This window comes from Ptychodera flava (assembly GCF_041260155.1).
Source record: "Ptychodera flava strain L36383 chromosome 23 unlocalized genomic scaffold, AS_Pfla_20210202 Scaffold_24__1_contigs__length_23054250_pilon, whole genome shotgun sequence".
In the NCBI taxonomy this organism is placed as follows: Eukaryota; Metazoa; Hemichordata; class Enteropneusta; family Ptychoderidae; genus Ptychodera; species Ptychodera flava.
In genome coordinates, this window is record NW_027248278.1 from 22,801,355 (window position 1) to 22,819,727 (window position 18,373).

The 18,373-nt window shown below is 38.9% G+C and overlaps 3 protein-coding genes across 4 annotated transcripts in view; all 3 read left to right on the top strand.

Annotated features, from left to right (window-relative positions):
• The window catches only part of LOC139124992 (death-associated protein kinase 1-like), a 353,067-nt gene that overhangs the window by 87,744 nt on the left and 246,950 nt on the right, over positions 1-18,373 (top strand). The window lies entirely within an intron of this gene.
• Positions 1-18,373, top strand: part of LOC139125093 (26S proteasome non-ATPase regulatory subunit 10-like) — a 107,049-nt gene that overhangs the window by 30,734 nt on the left and 57,942 nt on the right. The window lies entirely within an intron of this gene.
• LOC139124632 (uncharacterized) lies at positions 7,909-13,939 on the top strand. 2 transcript variants are annotated; one of them, XM_070690759.1, is made up of 8 exons: positions 7,909-10,080; positions 10,348-10,628; positions 10,897-11,112; positions 11,702-11,944; positions 12,044-12,120; positions 12,331-12,530; positions 12,930-13,106; positions 13,381-13,939. In XM_070690759.1, exons 1-8 carry the CDS (start codon positions 8,899-8,901, stop codon positions 13,699-13,701), a joined length of 2,697 nt encoding a protein of 898 aa, XP_070546860.1. In that variant the 5' UTR covers positions 7,909-8,898; the 3' UTR covers positions 13,702-13,939. The 2 variants fall into 2 exon arrangements, with proteins under 2 accessions (XP_070546860.1, XP_070546861.1); XM_070690760.1 differs by lacking the exon at positions 13,381-13,939 and having other exon boundaries at positions 12,331-12,442; positions 12,930-13,065.

The following is an 18,373-nucleotide window of genomic DNA, read 5'->3' on the forward strand; positions in this document are numbered from 1 at the left end:
GCAATAAAAATGGCAGCCTATTCCACAAACGTGGAGCACAAACGGGAAAAAGCCCTGTCACCGTAAAAAGCTGTAGTACAAATGGGTTGATGGAGCATATTTGCACCATGAACGGAAGAACGTAAGGCACGACCAGAAGAGCAAATGGTTAATAGTTCCTGAAGATATACAGGGGCCATGTCATGTAAAATCTTGTATACAATACAGAGAATCTTAAATTCAATACGTTTCTGTAGGGTAACCAATGTAATCTACTCAACACAGGGGTAATGTGATCTGATTTCTTTGTTCTAGAAAGTACACGTGCTGCCGAGTTCTGGATTAACTGAATCTTATTGAGTAGATTGCAAGGCAGACCATAAAGAAGACTATGTCAAGCCTAGATGTTACAAAGGCATGGACTAATTTTTCTGTCGAGTCTTGATCTAAAAGTGTCGGATTTTACTTACTCTCCACAAAGCAAATGATGCTGATTTACATAAATTGGAAATGTGTGGTTTCATAGACATACATGAATCATGTAGGTGAAGAATGGACGACGACATCACCAACTTGAATGTCGCACTCCCGTGGTTGATTCCCCTTCACAAACTTAGAGGAAAATCTGATAACCTCAGTTTTACCTTCATTGAGAGCAAGCATGTTATTGCTCATCCACAGACGAATTTCCCGAATACAACTTTCAACCTGATCACAGGGGAAATTATCACGTGAGCAGACGACATACAACTGGGTGTCATCAGCATAGCACATAGTTTCCAGCTTGTGTTTAATTATAATGTCCTCAAGAGGTGCTGTGTATAAAGTGAATAACACGGGTCCAAGTACGGAACCCTGGGGGACACCACAATCAAGTGATTGTACTCCTGACACCACCGACCCAACACTCACTTTCATCGTTCTGTCTTGTAAATATGATTCAATCCATTTAAGAACTGTGCCATTAAAACCAAATCTGTGACGAAGTCTATGTATCAAAATTTTATGGTCGATGGTGTCAAAAGCGGCTGACAAATCAAGAAGAACTAAAATAACATTATCCCGCTTGTCAAGAGCCCTCAATACGTCATTTTGGACCCTAATGAGAGCGGTTTCGGTACTATGACCTTCTCGGTAGGCTGACTGACATTTCGCAAATAAATTATTGTTGGCCAGATGTGAATTGATTTGAGTTAAAGCAGATTTTTCAATCAACTTAGATATGTATGGTAAGTTCGAAACTGGTCTGTAGTTTTTCAAAACATTCTTGTCAAGACCCGGTTTCTTCAATAAGGGACGTACAATGGCTGATTTACACAACTGTGGAAATTCACCTGATATGAATGAGGTATTAATTATATGCATAATTATTGGCGATACCTGGTGTATACACTGCTTTATCAGAACTGTTGGTACTGGATCTAGACTTGAGGATTTGGAAGGTAATGAACTGATTAATTTCTCTACAAACTCAATGGTTACTGGTTCAAAGGAACATAAACTGAGTCTAGAGTGAACAGAAATGTCAGATGGTGGAACAAATGACATCTTCTCACGAATCTGCTCAATCTTCGAATGAAAAAACTTAGCAAAGATATCAGGTAACTCAACAGGATCCAATTCCGGAATGGTTGAAGCTAGTGCACGCTTAGTGCCGGCAATGTCATCGATGATTCCAAACAGATCTTTAGTGTCAGCATTAGCAATACGACTACGATGAAACGATGAATGTGCTTCTCGCAGTTTGGCCGTGTACTGATTCCGAGCAGATTTAAACATTTCCCTATGGACATCAAGACCAGTCTTCCTCCACTGTCTTTCAAGCTGACGGAGATTCCGACGTTCCGGTAACAGATCTTCAATAACCAAGGAGCACGAGCTTTATCCAGGACGTACTTGTTAACAACAGGCGCAACCTCATCAATGGCCCATGTCATTGCATTGTTGTACATCTTCACAAGTTCGTCCACACATACATGTGGTCCGAAGTCACTTGAAGGTAATGATGACGCAATCTTTCGTTGAAAAATGTCGATGTCAATGTTGGCAAGTTTCCTTGAAGATCGGAGAAGTTTATGTGGCTGTGGTCTTGTAAATATGCTTGAGAAATGCAAAGCAGCATGGTCAGATGGCAAGCACCAATCCGATTCGATGTCATAAATGCAATGGTCAGCCGATCTAGTGATAATAAGATCCAATGTATGCCTTTGGTATGCGTTGGACCGATCACATGTTGACGAAGTCCTATCGAATGAAGCAAGTCAGAGAACCTTTCTCCATCAGGGTTGGCAGGGTTGTCAACATGAATATTAAAGTCGCCAACTATGATCAATCTTCCAGCCGAGCAAATGACAGTCTCAAGGAAGGTGGAAAATTCACTTAGAAAGTCGTTAATAGTACCCTTTGGTGGCCTATAAACAACTATGAAGCGAACCACAGACGACAGAAAATTCAGGTTACCATCCATGATCTCAAAAAACTTGAAAGAAAAAGTCTTATTTTGGGTGAATTTTAAGGTGGAACGTGTGATAACAGCGATGCCGCCCCCTCTTTGTTTTACACGTGGAACTTGGTGTATGTTGTAACCACTTAGCGATGATGTAAGACGTGCTGCAATGTTGTTGTCACTTTCTTTAAACCATGTCTCGGTGACTGCAAATACATCAGTGTTGTTTTCAATGATGGAATCAGAGACGGACTGTAGTTTCCCGTCTACAGATCGAGCATTCCATATTGTGAAATGAATATTACGTCGTTTGCAGAATAATGATTCCTACGGAACGGTGATGAGGTTAGATGCATGTACTGAACGAAAGCGCGACTGCCTCTGAGGTTTGAAGACATTCATGACAGTAGTTATAGCCTGACTAGAATCTTGTGGAGATGTTGCATTTCCATTGGCTGCTTCTGAGCTGGTATTTGAAAAACTTACAGGTTTGACAATACCCTTTCGGGCACCTGCTCTCTTCCCTCTATGGGTGGGTGGTTTGGCACGGAGACCACATAACTTAATAACAGACCACACTGCTTCAGGCAATCTCGTATTGGCAGTGAACTTGTTGCACAGGTGTAACAGATTCCGATGGTATTGCATACTTGAAATTAGCATATGAATGCAACTGGCCGTACGTATGAAGATGAAGCCAAGTTCAGACAAACTTGTTGACAAAAATTATTGCAAAACGGCAGGATAAATAAGAAATTTACCGAGTTCTGGTGATAACAGTTCAAGTCAGTGAATATTCGTGCAGGCGTTGTATCAATATGACTCCGTTCAAGTTGAAAGCAGACGAGAAATACAGCAAAACTCAGGAGCTCAAGTGTGAGGCTGCCGACAAGGCGCACGTCATCTCATCTCATCAACGAAATATACAACGAAACTCATAGATATGATAAGTGTGATTTTAGCAATGTATTTTTTTTCAATTTGGTAAACACTATAGGGAGGCCAGGGACTTGATACCTAGAATCAAGTTCATTTCGTTCACCTTTGACATTAAGGGCCGGGGTCGAATGTTTATGTCTGTGTAAATTACGGTTACGATTAGTGTGCACCGGAGATTGTAAACAGGCCAATGTGTTTACATACATAAAAAACAGATTGTACGTAGCTGAATATAACGGCTAGACCAGTACACTGGGAAACAACGTTTCATGAAGCCCGCGATGCTTGTAGCAATAACAGGACTGGTGTACTTCAACAGTAATGACAAACTTTAAGGTTTAGTCAATCGACGACGCCGCTTCGAGTTAGGCTTACCTGTAGACTTTGTTCAAGTCTGTGATTTGTTAATGTTTGGTGGAGTGAACGCAATAATTAAGCAATAACCCCTGCCGCAGACGGGTATACACGAGATTTGGTACAATGCGCGACATATAGCACGAGCCGATAGGCGAGTGCTATATGGAGCGCATTGTACCAAAATCGAGTGTATACCCGAATGCGGAGGGGGTTATTGCTATTATTATTATATCAAAAATCTGATTTTGTGGTTTATCAGTGCCCTTTTCTCAACGAAACAGCATCAGAAAACGAAGAAGTTACAAATGAAATTGCGAATGAAAATACGAGAGCCCGGGACCAAGCATTAAACACCAAAGGAATACAGCTCCGATCCCACACAGTACACGCATATCGACTTCCACACAATTAAGGCGAACGACGCACCGCCTTGATTTTTTGCAAAAAGCCAACAATGATGTATAAATAGGAAAGGTCAAAGTTCACTTTACAATTTAATTCAAATAAAGTAACAATATTTGTAATATTTACATAAGAACAATGAAAGTCCGTGACGTTTTTCGGTCACGCTGAACTGCCATAACTCGGTGCAAGTCAGAGCCGAGCTCGATCATACAGAACATCCTGGGATGAAAACTATTTGTTGCCGATAATTTGGATGTTAATCGGACCTGAAAACGTGCAATTTTGAAATAATCCGGACGCAGCATCATTAGCAGTAGAATTATGACAAACTGTTGCAGTTGTGGGAGTGTGTTGCACCGTGCTTGATTCGGCAAGAGTGATAGGTAAGTTGGACTGTTCATGTTCAGTGGAGCCGAAGTTAACGTTTACTTTGTAAGGAGCGTTATCTGATTTTATTGAGCTGTTGTATCCCAAACTTTCTGATAAAACATCTGACATTCCTTTACTTTGATGTTGTGTCAATTTATTTGTATACGACCGCACGCTAGATTCATTTTTGTGACCGGTAAAATACATGATGTGTCGAGTTTCGACTCCCGCCGAATCGAGCAAGGTGCACGCTGTTGCCCGTATGCAGTGATTTGTGTAAATCATGCTCAAATTTGCTGCCTCCGATATCTCCTTCATCATAGACCCCAATTTATTTTCACCAAGTGGTGAGTTATAGAACCAAATGTTGTTTGAGTATTCGAAATTTGTATTTGGGCGCTGGAACAAGGCAGACTGTTTGGGATGAAGTTTCGATAGGTAGGCCTATAATTCAAACGCAGCAACAGGGCAATTTTCACAACCGGTGGCGTACATTTTGGCTTGTTATTCATAGCTGTCGTCAGGATGATTTTTTGTTTTCTCTGAGAAAGTACTCTCTACATACTTATGCCCATGATTTTCCCTCACTCTATAACTTTCTCTGTTTAAACTTCGAAAGCCCTCGCGACCTCGTCGGCCGAAATGGAGGGTAAGGTCAAACCAAACTTTACGTACAAGAGAAAGTGGATTTTGGGTAGACAGTACACCACTACTAACCAGTTTCAGTAGATCATTTCGTGAAATTGGAGTTTTGTGATTTACTTTATCCTGTCCCTCCGATTTCAGCTGCTTGATCAGTGCCTTGAAAATATTGTTGGCCGCTTTAAACTCTCTATCATGGATGATATTGATGTTTCGGTGATACGAAGGGGAATTTAGGTGCCGGTTAAGGGCAGCTCGAATGCCGGAGAGAGCGGATTTCCCGTAACGGTGACCATCTGTACTTCTCGCCTCTGCGTAAAATCTACGTAATGTAGATGCAAAGTCCGTCGTCGATAAAACTTCAAAATCGGGGTCCAGGCCCTTCTCTGACAGCCATGCTGAATAAATGAAATCACATGAAAATATTTCAATAAATGCACAGGAAAGTCGTCAAATTTGTTTTCATTGCAAACAGACTGTGAAATATTGCGTTCTAAATTATCAGCGTGTGGCATCGATCGTAAGTCGTAACTCACCTTTGAGAATTTTTACTCCCCACGATGTTTGTTTTATGGTAGATTTCTCATCTTTGTACGCTTCAATCCTGTCGAGGTCAGACTCGGCAAAAGTTGCAAAACGGGTTCCACCAGTTGGGTCGACTAGGTCTGCCGTTTCGTTGAGGAAGTCTTCCTCCGTCAGTTCATGAACGCATTCAGCCATAGCTGGGAGATCCATGGAGCAGACGACAAAAAGTGGCAAGACAGCCCTCGCTATGGCAAAGTGCCAATTATATTCCCATAGCTTCATAGAGCAGTTCTAAAATAAAACTTCCATAAATCCAATATTTTTTTTAATTTTATTTATTTGGTTTAACCCCACATTTTCCCTGTTGTTTAAATGCACTCTCCTTTAATGGTTTCCGCATTAACATTTATGCTAGTTCAGGGCCCGTTTTAGCACCGCCGCCCTGGCAGTGCTAAAACAGTATTTTAGCACCGCTGTCGTCCAATCAGAATGGCGCATGGTAGCATGATATAATATAATATGTATTTTGCTTCCGTGTGAAACGCGCGCGAGAGGAGGAGTGGACGCGATGAGTCGGGTGAACGCTGTACAGGGGAGTTTCACTCGGAATCACAGACTTGGCTTTCTTGCAGGGTTTGCTTGCTATAAATTATTCATAAATGCCGTTTTTATGTACTTATGCATTATTCATAAGATGATATCACTAAATTTTACATATTGGGAGTTACCTAATACGACCCCAAGCGAGACGTGCATAAAACTCACATGGCCTTGCTGACAAAATGTCGAGTGAGATCACTTCCAAAAACATCAGCACGACCTTTGTTGTATCACCGAAAACGCCTGAAAATATCTGTGTTGTTTGTGGGGCTCATGTTTCAAAATGCAATAATCGTCACCGGTTATTCAAGAATGGAAAGAAGAAGTTGTCAAGCGGCTTGTTCCGTGCAAAAATCAAAGGGTCCTATTAGATGCCACTAGCACTAAGTTCATGCGTTCTCCTTATTGGCCAGTACTATGGCTGGAGCTGTCAATCATTTTGTCTTTGCTTGACGTCACTGTGTACACAGTCCGTCTGGCCGCCGGTACTTTGCAAGAAGTCCAAGTCGGTGAATCCGGCAGAAACTAACTCAATATACTGCGCAGACCAAAAAGTAACGCATTCAATCGCTGGGAAAACATGGCCTGGGCTACCAAATTCCGAGTAGGTTTGTACGAAATAGGAGAGACACAAGAGACACATAAATGATTTTTATTTATTTTTTTTTAATTAACCGACTTGAACCAAGTCTAGTTTACCTGGGGCGCGGACTGCAAACTGCACAATTATTGCAGCTAAATGACAGCTTAGACGTCGTACCATTACCACTTGAAGATACTTTCCTATCTCCGATCGTTTCGTCTACAGAACTACTAAAAACCCTCTCAATTCGACGAGAAAAAGTAATAATGGTTTAAAATCGTTGAAAAATGTGAAATTAACGCCTTGGTGAATTAATTTATATTTAGAAAAATAATAAAATATGACATCACTGATCATAAGTAACGTGGTATTTAAGAACGTTCTATTTTGAGCAGAAGACTACGGCGACAATTTTCTGTAAGTATAATCTAACTTTAGCAAACTTGCGAATCGAACATCCAAAGAGTAACTCCAAAACTTTCTTTTTTCTCCTGTTATAAAATAAGTCAAATTACGGGAAAGTATCTGTATATTTTCGATATCTGTTCAGCGCAAATGTGTACACTGACATTGCATCCATCCATCTTAAAGACCATGATCAGTTCGCGACTGCATAAACCACTCCCTTTCCCTCTCTCCCCCCCCCTCTATCTCTCTCTCTCTCTCTCTCTCTCTCTCTCTCTCTCTCTCTCTCTCTCTCTCTCTCTCTCTCCCTCCCCCAAAGTGTAGCAATTTGATGTTTTAGTATGCCTAAATTGATTTAACGGTTAACGATCACCGCGCGTTGTTGATGTTGATTTCGATTTACAAAGTTTACCGGGTAAACTTTGTAACTGGAGACATCTCACGGCCTGGAGCTAGTTATCCTATCGAAAGTGTGTACACGTTTTTGCTTCCGAATGGACGTGACTTCGTGCGTAAAATAGTGAATGGCGATATGAATTTCAAATTAGTCATACAAATAACAATAAACATGGCGGAGCAATGATACCGACGTATGATTTTTCTTGCGACCGCTGGTGAGAGCGACTCGCAGAATTTTTCACCTGGTTGGCTTCGCCCCGTGTGCTGGGTTATGTACATGTAAACTAATAACAAAAGTTGAGTATTCTCAGTAAGTCGATAATCCTTTCGAACACGAAAGATTTGAATATCTGAACCATAACATTAGCTACGCAGATCGAAATTATCCTCCGAAAAAAGGACAGGAATTATCGGTCAAAGCCGGATTTCGCATGGTAGTTATGGAAACACGGGGTTCAATCTCAGAAAGCATGCAATGTACTGCGTACTTCTGATGCTCCCTTGGTTAGCGGACTGTTGCCGTCCGTCTCGCCCCTACACACCGTCAATTGCCTAACAATCACACGATTCAGTCACGTGGATCTTCAAATTTCGATACATTAATTCTACCAATCATCAACCACGGAACACATCACAAAACAACTGTCACGGCTACGGGTTCAAGGACGTGGAAGGGGAGACACCATCATTGTCGCAGAATTGTTCTGACTAGTTTTAAGGAGAATATGGGCGGTCTGCGTACGGTTGCACACCGAACCGACAAGTGTACGCTTAGATAAAATATGATATCCGAAAAGTTTTGTTCTATTCACTTACTTAGCACGGCTGTTCAGAACGCCGTACATGGGAAATTAGGTTGGAGTAAAGAAACGCTTTACAAACAACCGGAAGTTAAAACGCCCTCTATTGTTTGAGCGATCTGTTGTCTTAGTCGAATCTTACGTCATGTTCGCATTTCGGTCGATAACTGCCATATAAGGGAGAAATCGCCCCTTAAAAATGATGTGACGTATTCGGGAATCTTCGGCGAGGGCATTCATGGACGCTAATCGTGATGGAGTGACACAATCAAGCTGTCGGACTGATCGTACTGGTAGCGTGTTCGCGGTAGCTGCGAGGCAAGTTTTGACATTATCGTTTGTGTGTTTTGTATTATGTAAGCAAATATCTCGTTTAATTAAAATTCCTGAGTGTCAAAATTAATTCTGTGTGTAGTTTCGAGTGTTGTTTTTCAAATAATGTATGTGACATGCCGTCGCACTCTGTTGCCTTCTGTCGCACTCGACCTGATTTTGACCTGACGTGTGTGTTAGCAAAAGGTTTGTTTACACCACTGTTGTGGTCGGGTGGCGCCAAATCTAAATTTGCCGGCTGTATCATGGCGAAACCGTATGAGTATCATCTCGAAATCTTACGGACACACTGCCGAGTGTGCTCTCTCAAATTTACCGGCACACAGTATTCATGCTCTCAATTTTCAACCGAATTGAATGAGTGTTTTGGTTTGTCTGTGGAAAATGACGAGTATGGGGTACACCCAACAAGATTTTGCAAGAACTGCAAGAGGAGGCTAGACAGGGCTTTGAGTGCGGCGGCAAGAAGCAAGAAAGTGGCAGTGAGCAACATAATCGTAGATTGGTGTAGACACAGTAGAACTAATAACTGTCTTGTCTGTGAACACTATGGCAAAAGGGGGCGGAAGAATAGTCTGGCAAGGTATGATAAATCAACTGTTGATGTCGATACAACAAACAGTGGCAAGATTGAGCAGTTGATTAATCAAAGTACAGCAGATCTATCACGAATTTTCAACATCATTGACGACAAAGCAGGTCCTAGGTACAGAACAGATGTTCCCCTTCACCCGGACAGAATATTAAACCCCCTTAGCCAAGATTATATATGCCAAATCTGCAAGGAGGTTCTGAATTGCCCAGTTCAACTGCTGTGTGAGGGAAATCACTTGTTCTGCTCAGATTGTTTGAGGGAATGGCTTGGGACATCACCAACTTGTCCACTCTGTAGAGTGAGAGTGACAGAAATGTCCATCACCAGAATTCCAGTTGCCCTTTGTAACATCATGGGGGAATTACAGATACACTGTGATTATGACTGGAAAGGATGCAGAGAAGCTTGTACTTTGAGCAATCTCTCAGAACATGTGATTTTCTGTACGTATAAGGAATCCCCATTGCCAATACATGTGGAGCACAGTTATGCTCTACCCCCTGAGAAGGAACCATGTAAAACAAATGTTTCCTCCAGTCAAGATATCTCTTCAATTGAGGCTGTTGAAGTTCTCCTCGAAAGAAATGGAATAGAAAAGATTCCAAGGTTTGAAGAACTGGCCACCAAAGTTGTGAAGCGGAAACTTCAGTTAGCGGAATCTGACCAAGACGTACCGGTAGTAAGATTCAAAACTAAAGGCATGGTAAGCTTATCTATTTGTAAATATTCAAATACTCATATATGCTATTGGGCCAATAGCCAGAAAATAGCTACCTGTCAGCTTAAAATTTATTGAACTGTAACAAATGTGTGATAGTTCTGACAGAAATATCTTGCCTGAAAATTTTTAGCAAAACAGTATCTCTCCATCAATGACAATTATTATCACAATGAAGAAGCTATCTAATAAGATGCACATCACCCATTAATTTATGCAATTTGTTGTATGATGTATGATATATTATTGCAGCCCTTCCACATGAAACCAGTGACAGCACCAAGAAAAGCTGCAGAAGAAGTGTCTTCTAAAACACTGAGGCACAGGGCAAAGATCGTGAATGAAACACGACAGCAAATAAGTGGCAAAAACACTTCAGTTGCTTCTCAGATTTGTGCAGAATTGAAGGCATTACCAGGGGAAGAACGACAATCAGCATTGGCAAGTTACACACCAGACATTCCAGATGATGGTGGTTTGACCTTGAAGTCAGACATTGGTTTGTCATGGAACAGTCTTCGAAAATTAAGGAGGTATTTTCTGTGTTCAATTTTTACAAAAAATAACTAATTTGTCCCTTTGAAATTCAATAGTAATGCAAGCAATCCTCCTGACTCAATATATGATTTACCTGAAGATGCCCAGTGACCTTTTTTATTTAATATTTAGTACATTCATGCACACATAAAATGTATATTTCAGTTGAATAACTTATCGCTTTCTGTTTTCTGGTGAGTATTTTGTACTTTCATCAAAACTGAACTCACCGCATATACAATGAATTTTTTATTTATTTGTCAGATGGTTCAAGGAATGGAAAATAAAACTCAACAGTGAAGGCAGGGACAGAGAAAAGGCAAAACTGAGGCAATATCAGTTAATTTCCAAGAGTCTACCTTTCCATTTCATTGTAAAAGGTCCTGATGGTAAACAGTCGACAGAAATTAGGCTTGAGCCCTGTGTTGCCATCAGAGATGTGACAGCAGCTGTCATCGACAGGCTTGATCATTTGGAGAGGTAAATTTACTTGAATACTAATTTAATATTTTCTAATATTCCTAATAATAGCTAATCATGCATGTGTGTATGTATATTGCACTCTACCAAGTGATCTTTCCAGATTTCCAAGTGCACATCAGCTTTCCTGCATAATTTATAGTAAATAATAATGCATGTTTTATTGTTACAGTATTTGAATAGACTGGGTTTGAGGCTGTGAGTGTGGTGGTCCTTGGATGAGGTCAACAACTATTGGTTTTGACCTACCTGACACCTACCTCCATCCCACCCTACCTCACTACTGATTTCCTTTTGTTTTCTTTAGCTTCTGTATATGTGTCACATCCATCTATAGTGGTGGATGATGCTTTCATAGCTGGTCAACCTTGTGGTTATATTGTTGACCTTGAAACCCTCCACACACCTATCAGTATTACTTACCGTGTTTGTACATGTAACATTTAAATATGTGAGAATATTCAGTGACAAGCAAACATAATGGCTGTAAGGCATTTCATCCACAATTTTTTTTTCAAAGGAGCAATTTGACACACACAGCAGTGCAATATATTTATCAAACTAATGGCTGACTGGTATATTGTTTCAGACTCAACAAGCTGGTGGAGTTCCCATCTTTGCCCCCAGACCAGATTATTTTAAAATTTGGAGGGGACAAGGGTTCGGGAACAATGAAATCGGTTTTCCAAATTTGCAATGTGGACCATCCCAACTCAGTGGAAAACACGGTGATATGGAACATCTTCTGTGCTGCTGACACTCCTAGCAATACCAGATTGGCATATGGCATAAATGGAGATCAAATAAATGAAATTGATGGATATGTTTGGAAGTAAGTCAGCTGGTATTATGTAATTTTATGCAATGACTGTTCTGGAATGTATTCCAATATACAGTTACAATGTAATCACTATATTTTTTTGTTTTCCAGGGGAAAGCAAATAGTCACCCATTTGTCTGGAGACTATCTCTACCTAGCAATGATGTATGGTTTGTCAGGTGCTTCTGGTAAGGCACAATTCACTATGCTGTTTCCTCAATTTTCAAATATCTTTTCCATGATTAAAAAAGTGTTTTGAATGCCACAAATATTAATGAGGTTGACTTTTATTTGTTTACTATGGACAAAATATCAACAAGTAGTAGATCATGTTTATCTAACATTGTCCTTCCTCTTTAGCATGAAGCAATTTGACTGCTAAAACTTTATTTTTATAGGCAAATATTTTTGTCTGTGGTGCTTGGTAACATCAACTGAAGCAGCACTGCCACCAGAACAACAAGATATCCAACCCAGGACATTAGAGCAGATCAAGGAAGATCATAGGAAGTATGTTGCAGCAGGGAGTAAGAAAGCCAAGGCATCTACATATCACAATTGTATTGGAAAACCATACTTCAACATTCCATTGAATAGAGTAAGATTAATTTATTTCATAGCATGACACATTTGTTACCCTCAAATTTCCTCTTCAAAAGATCCACTGCAGTTGCTGTGTACTCTTGGTAATTTTATACTTTTTTGTATACTGTTTGTATACTGTTTTATAAAGCTGTCTTATTCAGCTGTTTACAGCATGCTGCAATACTTGCCCATTAGTTCAAGTGTGGACTTAGAGTCAAATTTCAAAATTAGCAACTAAAGCTCTTTAGACTGAGTTGATAAGCTAAATAGTTTGCATCAGACACTACCATATAGTATTTTTGAGTTGTGCAAGACTCATAAAAATGACCATATTCAGTGTTATTGAAGCACTCTTACTCTGTATAGTTACTGCCTTTCAACACTGATTCACTACACTGTTTTTTTTACACAGGTAGCAGTACCAGGACTCCACCTCAGCCTAGGGATTTTTCTCAGGTTTTTTCAGATGCTAGAAGTAGCCTGCAGTGAACTGGACCTGAAACTGTTTTGTCAGCAAATAGAAAATGAAGATGTAGATGAGCCCTTGCTGAAGCCAGCTCACTTTGATACTTACATTCACATGCTCAAGGTAATTGAAATTTTTATGTAGACTACAAAATTTGACCATGTACCTGATACATTCTTTGTAATTTGATGCTTTATAGTGATCTTTAGGATGTATTGTTCTTAATTTTGTGCATATTTAAGAAGTAAATTGAAACATGCATGCCATATATTCAACACAACTACATTACATGGTGATGATTTTTCATTCAAGGCTGAAATATTATTACTTATTGTTATAACAGATGATAACAGTTGATTTACATGTTTTGTATATGATGTACTTTCCTAAAATAAAGGAATCTCAAAAGCTAGATGCTGAATCTGCAGATATGGAAGAGAAAGTCAGAATGAAAGAAGAAGAAATACAGAGTGTGTGCAGAGTAGACGATGATGATGATGATGATGATGACGAGGACGATACTCTTCCTCTTGCAAGGATCAAGTCTTTGGAATCAGAAAAACAGGTGTTGTTAGAGCTGGCAGATTCCAAGGTTAATATCACTACTGTAACTAACTTTTTATTCCTTTCTTTTGCAATATATATGCAGGCACTTGTTCAAGTACATTACAACCGGGGATTTAAAATGATTAACTTATTACAATTGTTTCCTCAATAGAAAGCAGAAGCTATTTCTCTCAGGAAGAGTCTACCCATTGAGGCTGGTTACACCGTTAGACGGCTGGATAAAGTATTAAACAGCATTAACGTTTGCAGACAGCAGTACCATGGAAAATCATTCATTGGAAACCATGTTGATAAGTGTTGTCAGGTCTTTAACCATTCATCAAGTATTTTTTAGATATCAATATATGTTTACCCCATTTTAGTTTTGTTTTGATCTATTTTTCTCTTTACAGCACACCTTAGTGCATGTTTATTAAAGAAATACTAAATATTAATATAACTAGCTGTAAATTGTGCTGTGTGTAGTTAATTTACAGTTCAATGTGATGTTAGAATTCATATTAACGTACAATCTGCATGACAGTACATTGCTTTGTTTGTTTCTTTCTTGTTCAACTCCATACATCAGTTCATGGTATGCTTTTCATTATAGCATGTGTAGCAACCATTCTTCCTGACAAAAGAAAGTAGCATAATTGATGAGACAAATACTAGGAATTATATCATATTATATTATGTAAAACAACAACTGTTGTTGATACATAAATCAAACAATGCTGACACACAAGTTACAGCTAATGTAGCTTGAACAGTGACAATTTCTCTGCAGGTTCTAATTTGCTTGTTTTTTAGCTTGTTCCAGTGTCTGTTATTGGCATCCCCATCATGCCTTGATACTCAAATTGCAAAATTACTGATGCCATTATTTTAATTCCAGGAAAAGAACATAACTTTGCTGTGTGACAGTATAGTGGATTGCACAACTAGCGTTTGCACTGACATGAGGAAAGATGCTGAAGCTGTGAGAGATTTGTACAAGCCACTCCTCACACTATTTGCTGCTTGCCACAGGTTGTATTCCCTGTCAAGACAACTGACAGAGGGTGAAATCAAACTCCTTGGTGATTAGAAATCATTTATCACTCCATTTGTGTTTATAGTTGTCCTGAGTAATTGTTCATTTGCATTACAGTTACAATATTATTATGACTAATTGGTATTAAGTTTCAATTTTACAGATACCAGAGAAATATTTTTTCATAAGTTCTGTACTGTGCATAACCTCCAGTTTCTTGTTATTGTTGCAAAGCTTGTTGGAGAAGATCGATATAACCTCTGTGTTCTTCTAAGAGTAATTAGAGAGGGTTTGCCACCAGTCTTTAATTTTTAGTAAACAATAAGAAATCATTTGCACAACAATTACATTTGTTGTTATTCAAATTGACCGTCACTCTGCCCAAAATTTCTGGGGAGAACACTGGACCTTAAAACATACCAGTCTGTGTGTAGTGAGCAGAAAATGAACTGTCAGGCCATACTTTAGTTGTATCTATTTACTTGCTCTGAACTTTGTGTTTCAATATGTTGTGTGGAATAGACTGAGAAAAGCTGATATAAATGCACAGTACAGAATTATGAAAAACACTATACAGCTTTTGACTTGTACTGTGTTGCTGTTAAAACTAACAATTGCATGTTTCTTTTTTTCACCCACAATCCTCTTGGAGAGAGTTAGAATATTAGAAAAGGATTTTTGAGTAAGTCCTTCGCTTTTTATTTCTTTGAGTTCATATAGTTTACTTTTCTTTCAAAACTTCATAGTTTAAGTATGACATAAATGTTTAGACTGATACAGAACAATTGTTCTTCTATTCCAGGGATAAACATCAGAAGTTTGATGGAATACTATTGGTCCAATTTTCCGACAAAGTCAGTATTCCCCAAACTACACATTTTAGAATGTCATGCTATGCAGCAAATACAACAAACAAAGATGGGTCTTGGCTTCTTAGGGGAGAGTGGCATCGAAGCAATTCACCATAAGTTGAATATCACAGGAAGAAATTTTGCTGGCATTCCAAACAAACTCCAGCGGCTTGAGTACATGGTCAGAGACCAACACTTGTCCTCTCATCCCAACCGAGCAAAATTAAGAAAGAGTGTTAAAAATAACTTTAAATAAATAAATAAATGATGAAGTACACATTGTGATCCAAACTGAATTGTCTGCAGATCTTTCATTTTGTCGTCATGTGTGTGTTATGTGAAACCCGTTCACTTTGGCCAAACTTTTCTTTCTTCAGTCTTGTCAGTTTGAATTTATGTTGGATTGAAAAGCATCAGTTTTCCATTGATCAATAGCATAAATTAAACTCAAAGAAAAGATATTGTGATGACATGCATGTAAACTGAACAGGCAGGTAAATGCAAGTGAAAGTGTCGAGAAATGGTTGAATGTTGTGTAATCTGAAATGTAAAAAATGCAGTGAAGCAAAGCAAAATCCATTGTATTGGATGGCTATTTTGAGTTAAGGTAGAACGCGCCTCGGGGACAGATATTCTGACTCTCAAACTTTTTCAATTCTTTTCTGATGTACCGCTTGTGGGGGTTTGTTTTAAAGCTCTTACCGGCTTAGTTTTTTTAAAATTGAAAATTTTATTTTTCTCTCCATACAGTTAACACAGGGATGGCGGCCATTTTGAATTTCAAATATCAGTAAATCTCGAGTAATTTGTTTCTCTTGTTCCAAAATTTGCAAGGTGACCCTGATTTTCATTCTTGATTTTAAAAGAGAATGGTTGAAATATTCTTTGAGGAAAGTTTGAGCAAAGGTTTAAGTCTTTCACTTTCGAGGTGCATACTACCTTAAAATAGAACCATTGGGCCTGTGGGTGGAAAAAACACACCAAAGTGACATTATAGAGCATTGCTGACTCTAATTGTGGATTTTTATTTTCATGAAAAGGAAAAAATGCATCAAAGTTCCTTTGCAGATTGCCCGAATCACCCCCGTCATTTTAATCTTCATGAAAAAAATTGAAAAAAAAAATCTTTAAAGCAAAAACCCCTCCATTTTGATTGCTCTGTCCACCCCCATAATAAATAGAATAGCCCAAAATAATTTTTTCACTCTGCCTTCCACACCCAAAGCTGAATTACTGGGGAAATCTGTGCAGGCATGGCCCTGCCAATGTCCTGTGGAGGAGCGCCCCCACACGACAGGAATCTGCCATTGTTTGTTGTTATGGTGTTTCTTTACTCCAACTTAACTTCCCTGCCAGGACAGCTGTGTGAGTCATCGCTTTTGTTATCGCCTAAACATCCCCGGTTTTGTTTTTCTTGGAGACTGTAATATGAATAAGCTTATCTCCCCAATGCATAGAGTACGGCCGCTCATCCCATATATATTTATTCACAGTTTCGCAAAACATTTCATCAAATAAAATTATGTGCTTTTGTCATTGGTCAGAAACTAGTGACAATATACGCTAGGATATTACATCACTAGTCTTGCAAACTTTAGAGTTCACCCTGTAGTATGTGATGGTCTGTCAACCGTATTTTTGCCTGAATTTCGCGATCGTCTTTTTATGAGCACCATAGTCTGTTAAAATGTATCTCGTCAACTGTTTTAATATTTTCTGAAGTCAACCCACAATCCTTGGGTAACTCTAGTTTACTTATAATAAAATGTTATTTACAGTTACCACTTGGGCATATCGAGCAAGATATTATATACTATCAGTAAATAATATACTACTCTCCCGAAGGTAGGTGACCTTTTGCTCGACGTCATGATGACAAATGATACCTTGCCTCGAGGGTGCATCGTCCGTTGTTTGGGCCGTAATGTTTATATAAAATGCCACTGATATAATTTTCTCTAAAAGGATTTCATGCAAATGGCAATCGTATGCTTTATTTTCATGTTGGAGAAATATACATTGACAAATTAGAACGGTTTTCATTATAGAACGGCGCATTTATGTATTTAAATCACTTTTACACGGTTTATAGATTTTCATCATGATTTTGATGTTTATTTCTTGTTTGAAAGATATGTAATTTGGTCACTTTTTTAAATTCGAAGTTTTGAAGTTTAAAAAAAATGTTGGTTCACTTTCAATCAAATGATGACTATGCGGCCAGCGACGTTATAAACAAGTAACAATTGAATCGCACGGAACGCGTTACGTTCGATATACGAGGCATGTAATAATTGCGTAATATGCCGTAGGGTTACTCTAGTTTCGTAAATATGAGAGATCTGCTTTGTCAAAATAGCGTAAACATTTTACTATAACTATGTTGTTTGATATGCTAATTATCACAAGACACGCTCGCGTTTTCTTTAAATTTCTGTATTCCATGCAATATCGTTCAAATATCGCATGACTGAACTTAAAACATCATTCCAACTTTTCCCCACACAGAAACTGGGCAGTTTGGATTATTCATACCTATCTTAATCCTTCTGTTCGTAATGTTTATGTCGTAAACACATCTATCGCACACTTTAAACACCTTTCCCGGGTTCTTGAACGCGGTTGGTCAAAATTGGCTGTTCTGGCCCTTTTGATCACCCTCTTAAAATGCTTGGATAGTTGACTTGGAAAACAATTAACATTAAAAGTTTCATTAGCAAATAAGCCAACACCGGAGACATCATGAGACACGAACAATCGCAACAACACCAATTCAAAGAAAAGTCAAATTTGACTCCACTAACAGCAAAATACAAAAACCTGAAAGCTATCTGAAGCTGCTAAACTCGCACTTCTAGAAATACCCTTTCAAACAAGGAAACAAAACATGTCGCGTGCCCAAAGAATCGCGATAAACCAGCTTGCAAACAGTAAACAATTACCATAAAAACCCTTCG